This window comes from Marmota marmota, unplaced genomic scaffold (assembly GCF_001458135.2).
Source record: "Marmota marmota marmota unplaced genomic scaffold, marMar, whole genome shotgun sequence".
Lineage (NCBI taxonomy): Eukaryota > Metazoa > Chordata > Mammalia > Rodentia > Sciuridae > Marmota > Marmota marmota.
In genome coordinates, this window is record NW_025999968.1 from 20,892,732 (window position 1) to 20,916,604 (window position 23,873).

Below are 23,873 nucleotides of genomic sequence, written 5' to 3' on the forward strand. Positions count from 1 at the left end.
TGTTATCGAAAGAATTGAGTTCACCAAACTGCCACAATACCTTCCCCACATAGCCCTCATGCTCAAGATTTACAAAGTTTCCTTTAAAAGAAGAACCCGAAATCCCTAAAGCATGTATCACTCTCAACATAGCCCCCCAACACACACACACACACACACACACACACTTTCCCTTCAGGTGTGTATCCCTTGCCTTCCAAAATAAATCTCTGCTTGTGCGTATTTCTGACAAATCCTGAAATTTTCTTTGAAGTCTGTGAAGGGTCTGCAAAGTCCATGTTGAAGTTCCCTTCTCACTTCTGGGAGACCTCCTCAGATCCTGTTTGGTGTCAGAAGGAGAAAGTCCCCAAGGGATTCTGACTATGACACGCTAATGAGTCAGAAATGCAGATGAAACACATTAATTTTCAATCCTAAATTCAATCACAGGACCACAGTTAGAAACAAAAAGAGTTTGTGTGTCTAGGAAGAAAATAAATTTTATTTAGTGATAAACTAAGAGTTTCTTCTACATTACTTGCTGTTTATCCTTTACTATTCTATCCTTCTTCGCACAAATAAGTAACTCTCAGCCTCTCTGTAAGGGTGTCAAATTATCTAGTCACTATCTGAACAAAAACTGATCTCCAGACTTTCCTACAATAAATCTAGCCATGGTTGGTTTTTTGTATAGGTACCCAGAATTTTTTTTTTTAAATTTAGTTTTTAAAAGCTTATAATTTTTCCTCATGTTATAAATAAATATTCCCAAAGTATAATTTTGTAAGATTTATCTATCATCCTATGAATCTCAGAAATTTTACAAAGGGTTCCAGAGTACTTTTCAGGTCCAAATAACCTGACAAATATAATTGACAAGGATGAGGTTACTTTCTGAAGGCATAGCAGAAGAGTTTGCAAAGCCCTCTGCCAAGATCATCAGTGTTTGCTGTTGTCCATCCCAGATGAATGTAAAATGCTTCTGAATCTTTTTCATAATCAGAATTGAAAACAATAAATTTTCCAAATCAGTAGCCACATATCCCATATTAGATATTGTATTAATTCAATTGTTCTACTAAGGATGGGAGAGCTAGAAAAATACAATAATAGGCACTACAATGTGCTAGGTTTGTGGTTGTCTACCATGAACTTTTAGGAATGAAATAGTTTTTGCAGATACCAGAGTTGTAAAATAAATAGAGATGTAATAGAAATCACCATCATTCCATTCTGGGTGAAACTAATTCCTGGTATTGCATAAAAAATGAGATATAAACCACATCAGTGACAGAAGCTAGAGGCCCCACAGTTCTTGCGGTGAAGCCCCTATAGGACTGAACAGAACTACTCATTCTGAAAAAGTCTATGCTAAAGGACACAGGAGTCTGCAAGTCCTTTGAACAACAGAGGAAAATATGATCCAGCTCTGGCTTTATCTGTGGTATTTTTACTTGCCAAATCTATAAGAGTAGACTATTTTTTTAAAATATTAAATAAACTGCTTCTGAAAAAAATGTATGAATTTACACATTGTTTTTGAGTTGTAAAGACTACCTCTATAAAAAAAAAATTAGGATGTGGAAATCTTGCATCAGTTTCCCTTAGTAAATGGGCAAATTTATTTTTCTGTAGACATGTTCATAGATTGCTCATGCCTTTTTTCAAATGTAATGTCAAATTAAGTATAAAAAAAGTTTATTTTTATACAAAACATAAATACAAGTCCTGATCCAGAAAACAAACCAAAACAAGCAACAATCTCAAAGATGTCATTACAGGATAGCTTTTAAACTGACAATGAGGAAGTTATTTGACTTTTACAATGATATGTCATTGCATTAAGGATGATGATGATAGTGGGTTGGTTAAAATTGATTATCCTGTACCATTATTGGAAGGAATCTTAACTTTTCTTTATGATTATTTAGAGGCATTTCTAGGAAATCCTCTGCATTTTATTTATATTAAAAAGTCAAACTGGATCAAAATTCAGTTATGTGCCCTCATTTGTTTTGTTTGCTGGAAGAATTCATAGACCTGGTTTCCATGTTATTTTATTTATTTTATTTTAGTAATTTCTCTTTTTTGGTTATTTCTAATCAAACCAATGATGTGACCAAATAGTACAGCATTACTCTCATTTATTACCACCTCTGTAGTCATGATTAGTCTAGTTTCTAGAATGGGAGGTCATTAGTCATTGTTACTGATGTTAACATAGTTATCATACATGAGGACATTGAATTATTCATGATGGCTCTCATTTGATGTGTGAATTATGACTATTGGTGGCTCTCATTTGATGAATGAGCAGCTGCCGGAAGGCATTTATGACCTTAGGAAACAGTATGAAGTTTCCTAAAAAAAAATTAAAAATAGAACTACCATTAGACCTAACGGCAAATACCCAAAGGAGAATAAATCACCACCAGGCAAATATATCTCCATTCTCAAGTTCATTGCAGAATTATTCACAGTAGCCAAGAGAGGGGAATAAACTAAATGTCCATCAATGGATTAATGAATAAAGAAAATATGTGTGTGTGTGTGTGTGTGAGAGAGAGAGAGAGAGAGAGAGAGAGAAAGAGAGAGAGAGAGAGAGAGAGAGAGAGAAACCAGAATGTGATTTAGCTTTAAAAAGAACAAGAAAAGAAGAGAGACCTTGGGTTATGGTTTGGATATGAGGTGTCCCCAAAAATCTCATTTTTGATAAAATGCAGGAATATTCAGAAATGAAATGATTAGATTATTAGAATGGTAATCTAGTCAGTGGTCTAATGGAGTTAGAAAGGAATGGCTGGAGGGAGTAGGTCACGGGAGACATGCCCTTGGGCATTACATTACCCTTGGCTACTTGAACTCAAGCTCTCTGCTTTCTGACTGTCATGAACTGAGCAGTTTCCTCTACCACACTCTTCTGTTTTAATATTCTGTCTTCCTTATGTTGGGCCAGAATGATGCAGAAGCCCACCATGAACAGAACTTCTGAAACTATGAGCTAAAATCAACCTTTCCTCCTTCAAATTGTTCTAGTCAGGTATTTTGGTCACAACAATGGAAAGCTAACTAAAACACCCTGCCATTTGCCACAACATGGATGAAACTAGAGGACATTAATTGTGCTAAGTGAAATAATTAATTCAAACACTAAAAAAAATAGTGTGTTACCTCACCTACATGTAGAACTTAAAAATAAGGAAAAGCTCAAATACTCATACATAAAGTAGACTACATTAATTACCTTGGGGGCATGCATCAGGGGTGGGGAGGAAATGAAGAGATGTAGCTCAAAGGACAGAGAATAGTAGATATGCTGGGTGAGCAAGGAGAAGACCAACGTAACATATAAGAACTAAAGTTAATAAAATTGTGTTGTATTAGCAATCTCTGAGTATGTAGGTTTTACCTGCTCTTTTTATATACACACAGAAAAAAAATAGTAAGAAGCTACATGTTAATCAGCTTCACTCTACTTACCATTTTATTATTTATATGTACCCCAAAACATGATGTTATAAACTTCATATATGCATAATAAAGTTTATTTTTAAAAAATAAATGAATAGAATTGGGGTTGTGCCTCAATGGTAGAGTGCTGGCCTAGCATGTGTGAGGCATTAAGTTCCATCCTCAGCACCACTTAAAAAATAATAAAGTTATTTTAAGAATAAAGGAATAAAATACAACCCTTGAGAGGATACAGGAACTAGGGAATTTAATATGATGAGAATGAGGAGAGTATTGAAAAAAATCAGATTTCCAGAATCCAAGATTCAACCGACTACATTAATCAAAGAAGTTTGATTAACTACATTAATCAAATTCATTGTCTCTAATGAAATCTTATATATTTTTTAAGATCTCTAAATTTGAGGGAAACAATTTCTAATTTAGTAACATGAAAAATTTTTCATCAATGACAGTAAATATTGCCTCTTTGTTTGGAGGCTAGGATATCTAAAACTTGTCTGTTTTGTATACCTACTCAGAAGTAATGCTTGAAGACTCAGAATGGAAACTCAATGGCCTGGGTCCATAAGTTCAGTTTTCATCAGAGACATATCAGCCAGTGTTTTTACTTTTTGTTGTGTTTCCAAGGCACTGGAAGATATATACTTTAAAATATTATTTTTAACCAACACTCTAATGACATTTTAAACTAGATAACCTACAAACACATTTCATCAGCTCTAGAATAAAATTTTAATCTTAGACACTGTAATATCCTTTCAAAGTTGCACAAAGTGGGAGTTGTCCTTAGTTGTCCAGACTAGTTTGGTTCCAACTATAAATACCCTATTGATATTTCAATTTGTGTAATTAGGTGAAGAGTATTGTAGCATTTTGGATTTTTTCTAGATAGATACATACATAGATACATAGATCAATCTCCATTTCTATCTCCCCCTTAATTTGGAAAGTTATCATTTATAATTTTAGCCAAACTTCTTATGATTCCATGAAAAAATAAAGGAAGTTTGAACAGCATTCCTCTGTTGTCCAGGATTTAACAAAGAAATTTTTCTATAGTATGAAAAAAAACTCTGAAACTTTTAAGTCATTTTAATTATTTTTTTGTCCATTTGTTTCATTGTTCTATTAATTAGAGTTCAATATGAGTAAGAATTCTTAATATTCATGTCTCCTTAACAGTAAACCATCTAGTATTTGTAATGACCATCTACAACTGTCTGTCCTGAAATTTCACAGTTATCAGAATTATGCTTACCTGGATATTTCAATCTCAAGTAGGCAAAACTATAGCCATGAAAATTAGACATGCTCCCCATATTCTCACACAGTTTCTGTATATCTTTGGGATATTGAGGGGGTGGTAGCTTTCCTAAAGGAAAGCTGGCTGTTTTCTGAATATAAAATTGGAAAAGAAATGTATATTTCCTTCTGCCGTATTCTTCACTAATGGCAGACTCATCTGCAGCAAAAGCCAAACTGATGAGGTCATCACTGTTCTGACATCCACCTCTGCCTTCTCACTTAAATGAAGACTAGTGGAAGGAGACAGTGTAATTTGTGCAAAGATTTTCCTTGGAGATAATAGTTATTGTACTATTTTTTTTAATAGATCTCCACCTGCCAACAACACAGAACCAGGAATTCCCTTAGTGAAAGTTACCAACAGATTCCCTGAAGCATAATTGCAAATGTGTTCAACTAGGCATTGGGGGTTTATCAGTGAATCACTCCACATACCCAAGTGTAACAATTAGAGTCCTACTTTGTGTCCTGAGGGTTCACTCTGAAGGAAACTTGACATAGTGCCCTGGAGCAATTTTTAGGACATGTTAATTCCCTTTTTCTTGTTGCTCCTGATGTTGCCAATTTCCAACCACATGAAAGTCCCTCATGAAGTCTCAATGATATCAAACCCAATATGTCCAAAGCTAAATTCAGAGTCTTTTCAAGACATCACCAGATATAATCCTAACCCTGTCTTCCAATTCTTAATTAATGGCATTTTATCTATCCCATTTTTATCATTTTATTTTTTTAATTGATCAAAGTTACATATAACTATCATATACAGCTTAATGCTTGGAAATATGTGCACAATGTGAAATGGTACAATCAAGCTAATTAAAGAAACAACACTAAGAATCATTTTGACACTGATCTCTCCCTCAGACCCATGTCTATACCATTATTCAAACCATTGTTTCTTTTTTTGATGTCTATTGAGCCAACTACTTCTCTTCAAATTCGAGAAAGCTCTATCTCCTGCCAAAGTATTAAAATAAGCTTTTGATAATCGGTGTGTGTTTTTCTAGCTTTTCCTCCTACCCTCCTCAAATTTGGGCCAATGTCATCTTGATAAAATGTCATACTGCTGAGGTCCCTAGTGTTCTCACACCTGCTACTTTTGAAGAGCTTCCAATGGCTCTTTTAAGAGAGATCAATATCCTTAACTCACTTATTACTTCCTATATTATTTATTATATCTAAAAAAATACTTAATAGTCTACATTTTTTCCTAATGTGATTAAGAGGTTTAAGGTGAATGGTTCTGATATATCCATCACATTGCTTTTGGTTTTGTAACTCTATTTCTCCTTTATTGCCTTTTTGACATTAAGTGGATATTTTCTACTCTAAGATTTTCATATTAATCATTATTTAAAAGTATTTTTCAGTTATGTTCCTAGTTGTTGTTCTAAGGTGTATAATACACACTACATTATAATCTCCTTCAGACTTGTACTAATTTAAGTCCGATAAATTTAGACTTATACTGCAATATAATGTTATATAACCCTATCACTTTTTTTGTTTTTTTTGTATTTATTTATTTATTTGCATTACAATTCTTATTACATATATATACCACAATTTTTCATATCTCTGTTTGTATATAAAGTCTGTTGACACCCAATTTGTGTCTTCATACATGTACTTTGGATAATGATGTCTATCACATTCTACCATCCTTGCTAACCCCTTGCCCCTCCCTTTCCCTCCCACTCCTCTTCCCTATCTAGAATCCATCTATTCCTCCCATGCTCCCCCTCCCTACCCCACTATGAGTCAGCCTCCTTATATCAGAGAAAACCTTCCGCATTTGTTTTTTGGGGCTTGGCTAACTTTACTTAGCATTATCTTCTCTAGCATCATGCATTTACCTGTAAATGCCATGATGTTATTCTCTTTTATTGCTGAGTAAAATCCCATTGTGTATATATGCCACATTTTTAAATCCATTCATCTACTGAAAGGCATCTAGGTTGGCTCCACAGTTTAGCTATTGTGAATTGTGCTGTTACAAACATTTATGTGGCTGTGTCCCTATAGTATGCTGTTTTTAAGTCCTTTGTAACCTATCACGTTTAAATCTAATGACAATAAAGAGGAGGAAAATATGTACTTAGAGGTTGTGTTATATGAATATTCTTAATACAGACTTTCATCTTTAATATAGACTTTTATCTTTAAATCTTCAATTTACCATATAGTGTGATTTTCTTACCCATGAAATTTTTAACCTACATGTATTTTTTGTACTCTATTGTCAAATATATTACTTTTCTTTAGTAAGTATATATTGATATAAGTTGATATTTCCTCATATAACACTGATACTAAAATAAATGGTTTGTTGGCTCACTCATAAGATAAATTAAAAGAACACTTTCTAGACTTTAATCTTTAGGATGAAAAGATACTTTGGCAAATTTTCCTTAAACTTTCCAGTTTGTGTAACAACTGTGAAAAAGAATCAATGAGGGGGAGAATTTACATAAACACATTTCAGTGCTTCTAGTCAACATAAACAAAAATTTCAATCCACAGTAAATAAGCTGAAAAAGGATGGCACACATACTGGTGTTTATTACAGGTTTGTTATATCTTAGTCACTAAGCTTTGTAGAGACTGCTGTATTCAAATTATAATAAATTTCTCTATGCTTCACTACTTTTATCAATATCTTACAGACTTTACAAACATGCTTATACTTTCCTAAGCTCCATATTCAGATGCAGATAGTCACAGTCAACCCAGCCAAACCTGGCTTTATAATCAGTTATTTACATTGTCTTTTATAGCTCTTATTCAAATAATTAATTTCTGAGTGGGGAGGGATATGAAAGTCCATGTATTAAACATCTTTGCACGATATTGCATTAGCTACAGTAAAGTGCACACCTTATTGCAATGGAATGTTGGTAACCATGTTAATATGCATCCATTGATCCAATCCCCAAGACTTTAGTCGCAGCATCGGTGAAGCTGAAAATTCAACACATAACCATTATAGTTAAGACACATTTTGAGTCACCATACAAGACTCACAAAGGTCCCATAGACTGCCCTTATCGTACCTATTTACTTCTGTCTTTTTACAATATTTTTACTAATATGTTGTATTTTATTTGTAATGTAAATGGCTTCAGACATCTAAAGTTAGATTATATGGATCTTCTGTTGATGAACTATGCAGCCTGTTTTGCTTTAGCAGAGGAAGAATCTTAAGGTTTATATTATACATCAATAGAAGTTGATATTTCCTTGGAGTGTTTTATATTCAATGGCAGTGGCAGGGGTGTTATTTGATCATGAAAACCAGGAGTTTTCCTAGAGCCACCATTAGTGAATACCCCTGTATATGATCTTTTCACTTAATCAACGAGTTTTGTTGAATCGTCATATTTTAAACACATTCCTTGGCATTGCATGTAACACAATAACTATCTCAAATTTTAAAATTATTTGCCCTCTTACCATGGAGGGATCTAGTTCCACCAAGTCTTAACAACAATACTACATTTGTCTTTCAAATTTTCCTACCCACATACCAAGAAATTTTAAATTTCAAAATTCTGATGGATATCATTGTGTGGCAGAATTGATATTTTTCATAAGCTTCAATCTTCATGCAATGAAAGAGGAGACAACTTTGCAATGATGTATGCTTTAGGATAATATGGTTCCAAGGAGACTGCTCAGATTATCACTTATAATTTTCTTAAAATTTAGGCTTTGTCCTAAAACTTATATTTCTATTTAATATCTCAGAAAAGGACTAAATCTATCTAAGTGCAGTCAGTACACTGACCGACATTCAGATAGCTGTCTTCTGATCTGTGAAGTCTGCAAAAACAGAAATTTATTATATATTATAGGTAAAATGTCTAGTATGGTCTCAATTTAAATTAATTTCCCCAAATCTTATGTTTTGCACAAGGCTGTATGTTTTAGCTGAATTTATTGGGCATGTTGGTTTAGTCACATATGTCACTGCAGTTATAAATTACTAGGTGTCTTTGTCCTCTGAGATATAAATTCTCATAATATCAATGAAAATTAATATTTTTACACAGGGATCAATTCTAGATATTGAACCAAGTTATATGTTTACACTGGAGGAATTCATTATCTCTGATATGTATTGGATGCTTTTATAAAATGAAAAAAAAATGGTTGACTTTATCATGATATTTTAATAAAATTATAGATCCTTGGGCAACTCTATTACATCATTCAGACACTATTATTTTGCCATACCTCTTAAGACACATGTTTTAAGTCACAGAGAAGACTTCCAGTAGAACCATTTCATTTAGTCCTCAGTAGATTCTTGCTAGCTATTATAAACTGTCTTTTTTCTACAGGCTATCAGAACTGCTCTATAATTAGTCAATATGAATTTATATCCTGCTTCTACAATCATTTTCATTAAGGCACAAACTTAGTGGTATCGTCCAGATATGTGGTTTTAATTAGTTCAAAATCAAATCATCATCACAGAGAAAACTTCACAATTTAAAAAGGTCTCATACATATGTCAAATCAGAATTGGTAGAGGTATACACAGCTAGTGTGTAATAAGAAATCAGCAGGCAATATATAATTCCTTCCTTATCAAAAGTATCAAATTTAATAAGACACTCAGATAGAGGTGATATTTCTAGAGGTTATTTTTATACTTCCCATTGTGCCACAGACAATTTAATGTAACTGGTGTCTACCACCAAAGCATCAAATTGTCCTCAGAGTTGGAAATGCTTTCTATTTAGATTAATTCTATTGTTTGTTTATATTCAGTCTAAGATGGGTTCTTTTGGTACATTCATATGATCTCTGAAGGTATCTCTCATTTATCATTAGATGAAAAACTTGGGCAGGTATCCTTTTCAGCATAGAGACAATTTAATAACTGTGTTTCATTATCTGGAATGAGAAAACTATACTAAAGTTCAGAGTAACCAGGCTATATAAGTCCCTCCATTCAGACTGAATGTGTTCCCTTCCATTAAAATATACGTCCATTGTTCATCAATCTCAGTATCCAGGTGAACAAAAAAAATCTAGTATTTATCTGTTGCAAGTTTCTAGAATTTATCTGTTGCAAAATATCCCTACTTTAATAAGACTCTCTAGTTTCTACGGTCATCTGGACTTGTCCTCCTACACTTGGACAGTGAGCGTAGTGACTTCTGGTTTCATGAGAGATTTATATCAGGTTCCCAGGAAACATTTTATGACTTATCACTTTGCTAAATCATAGGTCTATTTCTTGATGTCTTCTGATAAGATTTCCATTCACTAGTGCTATCATAAGAATCATGCAATGTTTCTGGTCATTTTTCCTATTTGCCTTTGTTTATTATCTCATTCTGTTTAATCCTACAGGTTTGACACTATATCATCTAAATCCCATTTATAAGGTTTTTGTCCTAATTTGCCTCAAAAAATAGCTCAACCTAACCGCAATTATCCCTGGACCGGTCTCAAAAGATCCTCCTTTCTCATCCTATTGCATATTGGTCATTTCATCATAAGACGATGACTATTGACTTCATGCATACCATGACAATCAAACTCACAAGGTGCTATAGATTCTCCCAGTATTTATTTAGCCAAATGCATTTTCTAAGTTTATTTACCTTTAAGCAAGAATACCACATGCAGATTCCCAAGTCTCAATCACAGAATGCAAACTGATAGGTATAAATCAAATCCACCCAGGAAAGTTGCAAGGTTCATGGTCTCTCAGTTCAAGTAATTTGCTTGTCACCTAGCACTTTGAGGAATGTGTTCCTCAATTCTATTTTCAGTACAGGTGCAGCATATAAAATACAGATAATATATAAAGAATCTTGACCAATGATATAATATACTCAGGAACATTACAAATTAGCAATCAATTCAGGACCAATTCCAGAAATTTATTCTGAATTGATGCATATCTTGAGTTGACATTGCAAGATTCTCTAAATGCCAATTACTCAAGAGACTCTTAAACAGGAAGAAAAACTACTAGTTAAAACTGTTAAGCCTTTCTTTCTAAAGTAATATAATAGCTGAAATTTTTTAAAAATAATCCTGATATGACTTCATGTTTCCTGGTATAATTTTAGGAATAATAAAAGATTATAAAAATAGTAACATTTTTTTCTAACCAGCACTTTAAATAAAGTATGACATACAGGGTATATGAAAAAATAAATTTATATAAATTTATATAATCTAAAAAGTATTTAGGAAATTGCTTTAAGAAGATATGCAGTAAATTTTAGAAATTTATTTTGCTAAATAAAAAAGTGATTTTAAGAGACTGCATGATATTGCAAGAAATTACCTGCGAATACTGATAGTTTTTAAAACACAATAAATTTAATCATGTGAGGCATTTTACAAGAAATTCTGTTATTGAGAAATCTTACATCTTTGAATGTCCCTGATTAATTAACAAATTAATATAAATTAATCATAAACTTATTTGTATGGTCATAAGATTAATTTATGATTATACAAATAAGTTGTTTTCTAATAATGTACATATGACAAACAGATTTCAGTAACAAAAGATATCACACAGCTAAACCTTTGCAGAACACATTTAATGTAATTGTTGGAGCTATTCACTTGACAAATGCAAAAGAGGTTTTAAAAATAGTAGAACAAAAATCATATTTTCATTTTTCAGCAATTTAAACTTAATTATTTTTCAATATGATTATATTTTCTAAAAAAATATGCTAGGGGAAAAAGAGATTGCTAAAGAAATATAATTGTTTAAGAGTTGTATCATCTATGTCTATGTAAAAATGTAAAATATTGGGGTTGGGGTTTTGGCTCAGAGGAAGAGCACTTGCCTAGCCTGCATGAGGCACTGAGTTCAATCCTCAGCACCACATAAAAATACAATAAAGGTATTAAAAAAATGTAAAATGTAAAATTCTCAACCATTAATTTACCTCACAGAGGCATGATCACTTAAAAATTATATATATGTATATATGTATATGTATATATGTAAAATTATATATATATATATATATATATATATAATATATAAGAGAGAGAGAGTGTGTGTATATATAGAGGGATTCACTGCCACAATTTATTGCTCCTATCTTTAAATATTAATCCAGTTTCTTTTCTCTGATCTTGTTTCCTTTCATTCTGCTCAGCAGCTCCTACTAAAACTAATAGGAACAATACTTTCTTTGTAAGACTGTTGTGGGAAATTTCTTTTGATTACACTAAAATATTCCTAAATTTATGAATTATTAAGTATAATACTTATAGCAATATTCTTGATAAAAATAGTATGTGGAATTATAAATATAATTTGAAACATTTTTTAGCTACACATTTTAATTTATGCTCCCATTTTTTCCTAAATAAATCTAGATATATATTTATACAGATGGATCTAGAAATATATAGATGAATTTTTAAAAAAATTTTTTTGGGGGGGATACTCAGGATTATAGCCATGGGCAATTAACAATGAGCCATACCCCAGATCATTTTATTTTGACCAAAATAATTTTTTTTTTTTGGTGTTGGGGATTGAACCCAGGGCCTTGTGCATGCAAGGCAAGCACTGTACCAACTGAGCTATATCCCCAGCTCTTATTTTTTTATTTTGAGACAGGTCTTGCTAAGTTGCTTAAGGTCTCACTAAATTGTCAAGGCTGGTATTGAACTTGAATTTCTCCTACCTCAGCCTCCTAAGACACTGAGATCACAGGCATGCACCACCAAGCTCAACTATTTTTGAAATTCTACGTTTTGCTGCTTTGTATCACTAAATAGTACATTTCTTATCAGGAATGTATTCTACCAAGGAGCAGAATTTTACTTTTTTTTCATGGTCTAGGGGAGTTGTTTAGTATGCCAAAGAATCAGAAAGCCTTATTAACTCATAGGTTCAGAAGGGTAAACTAGACTCATTCAAGTAACTATACATGGGAATGTCAATTAGAGATTTTCTCGATATGTATTTTTCACCATTTCTCAGTAAGATTGTCAATTACTACCTATTATCTTGGAAGTCCCTAGCAAATAGGTAATTTGTAAAAGTTAAATGCTTAGCTAAAGTGTAGCACAATAATTCTAAATAAGGTAATGATGGGTAATGTTACCAAGTGTTCACTGAATCCATAAGAAAAGTAATTTAAATATGGCACTGGACCGCAAATATGGAGCTGGATTCATTCACCCATATCTCACCAATCTCACAGAATATTAGCCCTCTAGTGGCTAATATTTATGATTTTATTTTTATTATTTTTTCTTTTTTCTCCTAAAGAAGAAATAGTATGAAACTTGTCTGACAAATATTTATTTCTTCATTAGTCTTCTCAAGGCACCTATAACTTCTTTATTCCTCAGGCTATAAATAAAAGGATTTAACAGGGGAATTATTATTGTATAAAGTAAAGAAAACATGTTTTCCTTATCCTCAACTGGTCCAGACCCAGGACAAACATAAATAAGGAACAGAGTGCCATAGAACAAAGATGCAGAGAGCAGATGGGCACTGCAGGTGGAGAAGGCTTTGCATCTGCCTTTCTCAGACTTCTTTTTAAGAATAGCAAAGAGGACTTTGATATATGACACAATAATGTTTAAAAAGGTGAAGGCTTGTATAAAGACGGAAAAGTTTAAAAGCACGATCATGTTAACTGTAGAATCCGTGCAAGAAATTTTGAACAGCTGTAAAATTTCACAATAGTAATAACGTATGATATTGGACCTGCAGAAAGTTAACCTAACTAACAAACCCACATGAATTACTAAATGCAGAAAACCAACAAAATATGAAGAACTTATAAACTGAGTACAGAGGCTATTGGACATCGCCACTGGATACAGCAAGGGATTGCATATGGCTACATAGCGGTCATAGGCCATCACTAACAGGAGGAAACATTCTGTAGTAGCACTGGAACCTAAAAAATAAAATTGAGTAAAGCACTCAGCTACGGATATCTTATGATTCTTAGATAAAAAATTGATCAGCATCTTGGGGGTCACAGAGGATGAAGTGCTTGCATCAGCCATGGCTAAACCACTGAGGAATAAGTACATGGGGGTGTGTAGGTGGGGGTCCTTCCAGATGAGAGCAATCAAGCCAAGGTTGCCCAGCATGGTGATGAGGTAGATCACAAGGAACACCAGGAACAGGGGCATCTTCAGCTTTGGATGATGTGTAAGTCCTGTGAGAACAAACTCAGTCACCAGAGTCATATTTTCTTCTGCCATGTTTGACCTGGATAATCACTAAAATGAAAGAACAAGTGAGAAAATGCTCAATGAGAAATATAAAATTGGTAACATTCTTGTGTGACTAATGTATTTGTGAGAGGTGTTTCTCATCTTTATAGTTTAAAATTTTTATCTTTGTCTACTTAACAAACTCAAAATTCTTCATAATAAAATATATTAACATAATTATTCACCTAAAGTGACATATAAATTTAATGCAAATCTTTTCAGTCTAACAAAGTTTTAGAACTGCGTATGCTTATCTTGAAATTCATGTGAAGGGCTGAGGCTGTAGCTCAATGGTAGAGCACCTGCCTAGCTTGTGTGAGGTCCTGGATTCGATCCTCAGCACTGTATAAAAATAAAAGAATAAAAGTATTGTGAAAATAAATTCTTAAAAATATTCATGCAAAAAACATTGTTTATTTTTTCCAGGAATATAAATAGTATTAATAGCCAAGATTACTTTAATTAATATAGAACTGTAATTTAAAGTTTTAATAGTCAAAACATTAAGATACTGCATAGAATAGACAAAAAAGTATAGATTCAATATGCATAGAAATTAATGTAAGCAATAATATTTCAAGGATAGACTGATTTGTTTAATCGAAAGTTCTAAGATTGTTGGCTCTGTCTCTAGAAATAAAGTTAGACTCTTATCTCACACCATAGATCTTTTCTAATAAAATTTACAGTATGATAATGTAACATATGAATTATAGAAATTTCTTCCACAATTAAGAAAGTCAGTAAAAAAACTATCATTACCTAATTATAAGATATAAGAAAAAATTATCTCATAGAGACAAAAGGCATAAAACAAATTAGGAAATTTATTTTACTATAAATATGACAGCTAGAGATTTGTGTCTATATTATAAAAATTATTGGCACAAATAGAAAAAAAAGGAAAACAATCCAAAAGTAGAATAAGTAAAAAACAATGAAAACACATATTTACAAGTGAACAAATTAAAAAATTAAAAAATTAAATTAAAGATGCCCAACTCTATATGTCATATGAATAAACACACATACACATAAATACACAGACACACACACCTTTTTTTATTTTAACATAAATTAAAATGTATAAAAATTTCCACTGCTGACTGATATGAGAAAATGATACCCTAGTATATCACTGTGGAAATAGTAATAGCCATGGCCTTTTTAAAGCAATTTTATAGGGTTCTGTTAATTAAAAAAGCAAAACTATATCTTTCAATCTACCATTTTCTTTTGTAAATTCCTTAGAAATAAGCACATCACTATGCAAACATAAATATACAAAGAATACACAATGCATTATTAGTCATGGTGATAAAGATCAGACTTTTCCACAGTGAAGTGGTTAAATCACATTACAATCATAATGTAGAATAAAAATTAGCCATTAAAAAGAAATGAACTAGACCAACTACATTGAGAATTACTACAATGTATTTTATCTGAGAAGAATAAGATACAGAAACAAGTAAATAATTATGATTTCACTATTATAAAATAAGTGATGCATTTTAAAATATCTTTTACATGATGAAAAATATAAGAAATAAACAAAAGTTCAAACACTGACTTTTCTCATATGGAAGTAGAGGAAAGGGCAAGAGGAAGATATCAAGATAAGCATTCCATAAGTAAAGATCATATAATATGATTCTTGTTCATGAAATTATGTAATATGCTTATATATGTCATATACATTATGAACATACATAAAGAAATTTGTGACAGTGTAGTCCCTAACACATTAACAGTAAAGGAGATGTTTTGACACTGAAAATTACAGTGTATAATTGGTAAGTAATCATGTTTAATTTTCTGTACCTAAAAAGCAGTTAAATTTGGAAATAACCTTCAGGGAAATGAGCATATTTCTTTGGATATGATCAATCAGTAAATGCTTTTGAGCATTAAGAGTAGACAGGATTTACTACTCTAATGTTAACCATAACTATATAAGTCAAGAATTCAAACACAATAAAATGTTTTTCAGAGTTGGTTTCTTTTCTGTTTGTTTCATTAATATTCTTATTAAATTTATTCCAGTGAATTTTATTTGTTGTCACTGCTCCAAATATTTAGCTAATGCTTGCATGAAGTATGGCAGTTTCTTTGATGATTTATAAATAATCTCTGAAAAAATTTTAAAACAAAGTTGTAAAATTGTTAATATATCTCCACACATTAAAAATTTATTATGTGAAAATATCAGAAAATTGGATTTCATCTAATATTAAAATATGAATGAAATTTTATTTTTCTAAGAATGAAAGAGCCATAAAAAGAACCATTAGGAGTTCTTATTCCATCTTCACTGAAACAAAAATGAATGGGTTTTAGAATCTTTGCTTTTAAGTATATATTCATGAAGAACCCTGGCATGCACAAGGTCAAAATATTAAAGAAAAATTAAAACCCATAATATACTTGACCTGAATTAACTTGCCCAGGTTTTTTAGTAATCTCAAGGAATCAAATTTTTTTATATTTCTAATTTCAGATTCTGCAATGTGTAATTTAGCCAAGATTTAGTAACTTTTGTAATTTTTTTTATCTCAGATGTTATATATAAAATCCAGGGAGACAAAAAGGACATTATTGAAGTTATTTTCTATGACTATTTCATATTCTCATGATTCTATGACACTAAAACTTTTTAAGATATTTATTTCATAGTTATGGTTGTACACAATACATTTATTTAATTTATTTTTGTGTGGTGCTGAGAATTGAACCCAGGGCCTCGCATATGCTAGGCGAGCACTCTATCGCTGAGCCATAACCCCAGCCCGAAATTAAAACATTTTTATTCTTCTCTATCACACACACCTCAGCCAGAATTTCTCATTCTGAAAACTACAAGTGAAATTGGAACAGCATAACTTATACTCAATTAAGAAAACTTTTCATATTATAAATTCTGAATATGTTGAATTTATTTTATCATTATTATTTAAATTTTTAATTCTTATGCTAATCAGTAGAAACTTCCCTAAAATTATGTTACTACCACAGTAAAATACTAATTAAAATATACATATTCACATGAGACTTACTTTTGTCTGCCAAGAGTTTGGGTCCCTGGGTTTTAAAACATTTTTTCTAGGATTTTAATTTTTTACACAGATAATTTGTTTTCTTATAAACAGATCACAAATCTATCATTATGAAAACTAGAAGCATCTCTGTACTCTCACCCAACTTGTATAAACCACTGGAAAACAGGAAATATGCTCATTTTCTGGAAGTAACATGAAAGGTATAGAAAGAAGCAGTATCATTTCTGTACCAATTTTCCTCAGAAACTACAAACTGGAGGAAAGTTTTTTTTTTTCCCCTTATATTTCAAACTCGTATTTAAAATGTTTTGAAATCCCCTAATGTTTGTAAGAGATTCCCAGTAGGATAAAGTAAAACTTGTTCTACTGGGCATTGTGAGATAACGATCGGATCATTCACAGAGTAAGTAATAACCATTCAAACTGCATATTGTGTCCTAAGGGTTCCCTATAGGGGCTTGTTTATAAAAAAAATTACTAGGCAGAGCTGAGAATAAACTTGTTGTCATTCCTTTAATTTTTCTTAATGGATGCCAGGGTCCATTTCCCGTGGGGACCAGGGGTCCTGAAGGAGGAGTGGTATAGGCAAAAGAAGAGATGGGATGACAGATTGCAAGTTATGCGCAGCCTCCAGAAAAATCTGCTTCCCTTACAGGGGCCTTTATTTTTATACCTTTTTTATAGATGTTTTTCCAGGTACTTAATGGATAGCCTCAAAATACAAAACTTCTTTGATTGACATGATTTTCAAGAGTGACAATCTTTTCTCACATATATTGATTACCAAAGATATTGAGTACACTGTTTTTAATATTTTCCTATACCTTAGCCAATCATGATTAAGCTTTTACATTTTCATCTCAATCACTAGGTGCTAGGCTATGCAACTAGACTACATGTCTCCCGACCTACTCCAAAATTAATGGACCTGTTCCAAAATTAAATGATATCACCAGAGTTAACCACAAAGGGAAGTTATGTCTAGGAAGAAATAAAAATAGATTTGGTGATCAGCTCATAGTGTTTTCTACTGTATTTCCTCTGATTGTAACTACTGTTTTGTTCTTCTCTTACACTTAAGATATCTCAATATGTCCTTAAAGGAATCAAATTTAATGTCCATCTAGTCCCTAACGTTTACCTAAAATCTCCAGGTAAAATTCTTTCATCTCCAATAATTCTGTGATGGTTTCTTGTCTATATACCAAAAGTTTATTGGTTTTTTGCCTCTTCTTATAATTGCACATTCTTACATGCAATTACTGTAGGGTTTATCTGTATTCTTATGGAGGACATGAATTTTAACAAAAGTTTGCAAAGTATTTACCAGGTCAAAAAACATCAGTGGAAACTGAGCGAGGTGGCACACACCTGTAATCCCAGCAGTTCGGGAGGCTGAGGCAGGAGGATCACAAGTTCAAAGCCAGCCTCAGAAAAAGCAAGGTCCTAAGCAACTCAGTGAGACCCTGTCTCTAAATAAAATACAAAATAGGCTTGGGGATGTGGCTCAGTGGTTAAATGTCCCTGAGTTCAATCCCCAGTGGTAATGGATCATCTTACTATTTTACAAAATATCCAGAAAATAACATTTTCTTATGTTACCGTAATCTTGGGACAAGACATCAGTGTATATTGTTGCCTATAAGAAAGGCACTAAGCAACTCAGTGAGACTCTGTATCTAAATAAAATACAAAATAGGGCTGGGGATGCATCTCAGTGGTTGAATGGCCCTGAAAAGAAGAGAAAAAAAAAAGAAATGAATAAAATATAACCCTTGAAAATAAATAAGACCCTAGGGAAGCTCCTATGGTGACTATGAAGAGAAGAGTAGTGAAAGACTGAAAAATAAATAGAAGATTTCCAGTAGCAGAAATTTAAGCAACTAATTAAATCAAAGGAAAAACCTTTGCCTATCTAATATTAGACTTATGTATATCATAAACTCTTTCAACATTTGGGCAATATTTTCTGATTTATTAACATAGACACAACATTGTTTGAGACTTATCTATTTTATAAAATTATGGAAGCAAGCTAGAGACATTAGTTTTTAAGGCTTAGAGGAAGTGGAAATGTCAGTAAAGCTTTTTTCTAAAGTCTTAGAGATAGTCATCATTTTTCTAACTTACAACTATGATGAATCAAAGCTCTGACAAATAAATTAAATCCAGAATTTCACATAGAAGAATGTTTATGGGTCATGGATTTCTTTCTCTTATAAGATGTTATAAGTAAATGACTCAAAAATCAGTGGTTTCATTTTCAGATAGTTCTTTTCTATATATATAGGAAAAATAATGGAAAGCAAATAGAAACTTGAGATTAAAAACAATAAAAGAACAAAAGATAAATATATGAATAAAGATTTTTTTTTCAGTTTTATGTCATTATAAATGACTATTTGAAGCACAAATATTAGTATTGTAAAGTTTGTAATATATGTAGAAGTTACTATGTGACAAAAATAGCTCAAAAGAAAAAAAAATACATTTTTGTAAATTTCTTACTTTACGTATAAAGAGAAATCATTATTTGAAGACTGTGATAAATTCCAACTATATGTAATAAAGCAATTACAAAAAAATAGCAGAGGTTTAACTAATACGCTAATAGTAGAAATAAACTGAATCTTCAATAAGATGAATAATATAAAAAGAACACATAGAAAATGTAAAATGACACAAACACAATAAGAGACATAAAAAACAAAACATAAAAATTGCATGAAATATGTATTGATCTTCTAAAGTTGCATTCACAATCACCATAGGCTAGGTAGCTTAAATGACAACATTTATTTGCTCAATTCAAAGTCTAGAAATTCTAGGTAAAAGTGCCAACATACAGAGGGCTTTTTTTTTTCCGGTTTTGTATTCACAAGGCAGTGGGAAAGAGAACAAGTTCTCTGGAGAATTTAGTCTTAGGCGACTAATCCTACCATGAGGGCTGTAATCTCATGAACTCATCTGAAACTAATTACCTCCCAAAGACATTGTAAGATTGGCCTTAGGCCTTAACCTAAGTAAATCCATTTAAAAACTTCACTTTGGAATCTGCAGTCTCACCAGGAACACCTATGGAGCCCTCTAATATGATCATCAGGCATAGGCCTGACATAAACAAGTCACTTCTCCCCATCCTGACAAGCTCAGAGTGAATTCGCTGTCATGTTGTCCTCACCCCTTAAGGGGGAGAGGCAAGAAAATCAGGGTGGTGACCACCAGACCAGATGCTTTAACCCCAGGTCAAATGATGTCACTGAGAAATCTGGCAGCAGCTGATAGGGATTGAAAGGGTGATCAGAAGCCCCAATATTTAGTCTAAATGATAAAGCAAATGAACAGAGATTCAACCAGCCAACACTGATGTCCTCATGCTGGAGAGACTTATGAAGACCTGGACTGACATCCCAACTCTTTTCATTGTTTGTGTGATCCTCTGCATCTTCCTCACTGCTCTCAAACTCTATAGCCATATCTTGACCCTGGTGAGAGCTGCAACTTCTCCCTATGACCCCATCCTCAACTGGCCATCAGCTTCACCCCAGGAGAAGCCTGCCTCAGTCCCTGACCTGATCACCATAGTCGATGAGTGAGTGTGCATCTGCTATTGTAAAGTTTAGACTTAGAGACTAAGGTTTAGGACTTTAAATCTAGCACTTAAGCTCGGCATGTAATAGGTCTGTCATGATTAAGTGTGTTTGCAATGCTTAGAATTAACTTAGAATTGTTTGTTTTTAATTGATTATGTCTATTGCAATACTCAGCATTAAGGATTGTCATTCCTTGATTAAGAACCTATTGAGTAAAATTGTATTAATTGATTTGAGTAAATAAAACATTATAAAGGGCAGAAGTGCATGGACATTCTTTCTCTCCCCTCAACTGCAGATGTTGAACTTTTGCCCATCGCAACAGACCTCCAAAGTCTCTGAAAATGAGATTTTATGCTTCAATGTAAGAATTCATTGAAATGAAATTCAGTCCATACCAACATATAAATTATTTCTTTGCATTTTTCCTTTCACCTGGGGAGTATTTAGACATGTGTTCATTAGTTTCCAAATTTGTGAACGGTTTCCATGTATATTTACATTATTGCTTTCTGATTAAATTTCATTACAAGAGAATATACTTTTATTATTTCAATTCTTTTAAATTTAATGGAATTTTTCATGTAAAGATTATGGTGATATTGATGGGTATACTACATGAATTAGTCTAGGCATTGCTGTCACAGTATTTTGTGAATACAATTAATATTTAAAATCAGTTTACCTTCACTAAAGAAGATTATTCTCAATAAGGTGGATGACAATTACTGAAACCCTTCAGAGAAATACAGGTTTCACTGAGAACAGGAAATTTTGCTAGTGGCACTACACAGTGCAATATGGTTAAAAAAATTAACTTTATTATAAGAAGGAATTCTGTGCCAAGGCTGTAATATAGAAATCCAGTGTGAGCTCTTAGTGTGTAGTTATGTCTAATAGATTTTAGACAGGCAGTCTTAACAATGTCTTAAGCAAGTTTCTTAAAATAAATCCCCTTTTTATTCTGTTTCTCTGGAGAATTCTGAGTGGCACTTACGCTCAGCTGATTTTTTTCAGGGTGTATGAGTTTAATTCAAATAAAAATAATCTTTTTAACAAATACTATAAGAAAAACTGGGTATACATATATTTTTATAAAAGGGCTTTAACCATACATAAAAAGTGAATTGAAATGCCCTTTGGAACTAAATGTTGAAGAAGAAAAAAAGAAAACCTTTATATCTTCTAGAAGAGAACATAGGACAAAATCTATGTGATCTTAGGGTAGGTACAGATTTATTAAATGAGAAAATTTAATATACCCTAACCATGAAACAACTGATATACACAAATGATCAAAACTGAAAATTCTACTTTTCAAAGAAAAGCATTAAGGATGTTAATTGAAACTAACAATATTAACTGACATGTGGTATATTAAGTGTGAGATCAGGCAACAGACAGTGACCAAAGGAGGCTGATTTTAAAAGGCCGCTGAACGTGGCTTTATTGAGACTTAACTCAGGGACAGAACTCTATCAGACGGACAGAGTGGACTGGAGAAGGGTCTGAGGGGAAACCACATGGGAGCTTGACAGGACTGTAATTTTATGGAGTTTACAGCAGGAAGGGAAGGGCTTGGGACAGAAAAAAGTGTTTTTAGAGTCTCTTGTCCCAGTGGAGTTGGAGTTGAGATCCAGGATTGGTCAAGAGGTCCTGCTGATTGACAGGTGTTAGCCAGGAGATCCCGCTGATTGACAGGCATTTCCATCAGCACCTGATTGATGCTGATGCACTCAGGCTGCTTGGTGCTTTGTTCCTAAGTCACTGCCACCGACCTGACATTAAGTATTATTTTAATCAATTTCCACATTGAAGTTGAAACAAAGCATTTGTAAAGTCGCTTATTGTTTTAGTCAGCTTTTTCACTGCTGTTGACTAAAAGACTGACCAAAACAATTTTAGAAGAGGAAAAGTTTATTTAGGGGCTCACAGTTTCAGAGGTCTCAGTCCAAGATAGCTGGCTCTACTTATTGGGGCTTGAGGTGAGGCAGAACCTCATGGCAGAAGTGTGATGGAGGAAAATAGCTCAAGACTGTTATGCTCGAATTTAGGACCCCCCCAAAGACCACCAGAGACCAATATCAATGTAAGCAGCAAAGAGGTGTTTATTGCGAGCTAGCTCGGTCCAACATGCTCACACAGCAACTGGTGATGCTGAGAGGCCCCAAGCCCAGGGTTTGCAGCAGTTTTATAAACTCTTTGGGGAAGGCAGGGACTTCACATACATCATAGCATCTCTTAGCAAATCATCACACATTTCGGGAAAATCAAACAACAACTCTTAACATTGATTAGCACATTCACTAGCAGGAACAAGTTGATAAGGGTGATTAGTTAGTACAAGAGGGGGATTCATTTGAACTGATTGGTTTAAGCCACGAGGGGAGTACGTGCTGAACTATATGGTTTCCCAACATGTTATCAACCATCATAAACTACTGGGAGGGTCATCTGACATCCTAGGTATTTTCCCTGTCTCATGCTGATTGGTGGTTGCTAGGGGGTTGCTATGGGTCCTCACCTAGCCTGACTGAGTCAGGGACACCTGGTGCAGCAGATCTCTCCTGTTATTTGTAGATAAACAACTCAGCAGGGTGGGTATGTGCCTAGGAGTGCTCTGTGGGTCTTTCCAAGGACAAGGGTCACGCCCCCTTCCTTGGACAGGCTTTACTGAGGGAAAGGCTGGTTTTTCACTCTTTTGTGCTCTCTCTCAACAGTGTCTCACTGTGTTGTCAAGGTGATAGATTTAAATTTCTAGGCTCAACTTATTTCCTGCCTTACCCTGCCAAGTAGCTGGGATTGCAGGTATATACCATTCAGAACATTCTTAATCATTCCTATTCTTTTGAATGGCACAGAATTTTCATCCATCATTGAGACCTAGTAATAGCAGTTTGTTAAGTTTATCATCACTGCAGTGTTTAGGCAGATTATTTGAAGTGGCAACTGTCCTTATCACTGAATTTATCATAGTTTGGAGGCATTTTCAACTAACAATAATTCTATGGTTAATACATATTCAACATAAGGTTATTTCTACTATATTTTCCAGGGTATTTTATCAACCATGAAGTGAAAAAATTGGGCAGGTACTTTTTTACAGTATAAGCTACTTTAGCCATGGTGTACCATTATCTGCAATGAGAAATATACGCTGAAATTTATTGGAGCCAGGTCATACAATTTCTTGTACTCAGAAAGAATAGATTCCCAA

At 33.1% G+C, this 23,873-nt stretch overlaps 1 protein-coding gene across 1 annotated transcript; it reads right to left on the reverse strand.

Annotated features, from left to right (window-relative positions):
* Positions 1 to 13,068: 13,068 nt before the first annotated feature.
* On the reverse strand, positions 13,069 to 14,001 carry LOC107136220 (olfactory receptor 5AC1-like). The gene has a single exon (XM_015478412.2). It carries the CDS (start codon positions 13,990 to 13,992, stop codon positions 13,069 to 13,071), a length of 924 nt encoding a protein of 307 aa, XP_015333898.1. The 5' UTR covers positions 13,993 to 14,001.
* Positions 14,002 to 23,873: the final 9,872 nt, after the last annotated feature.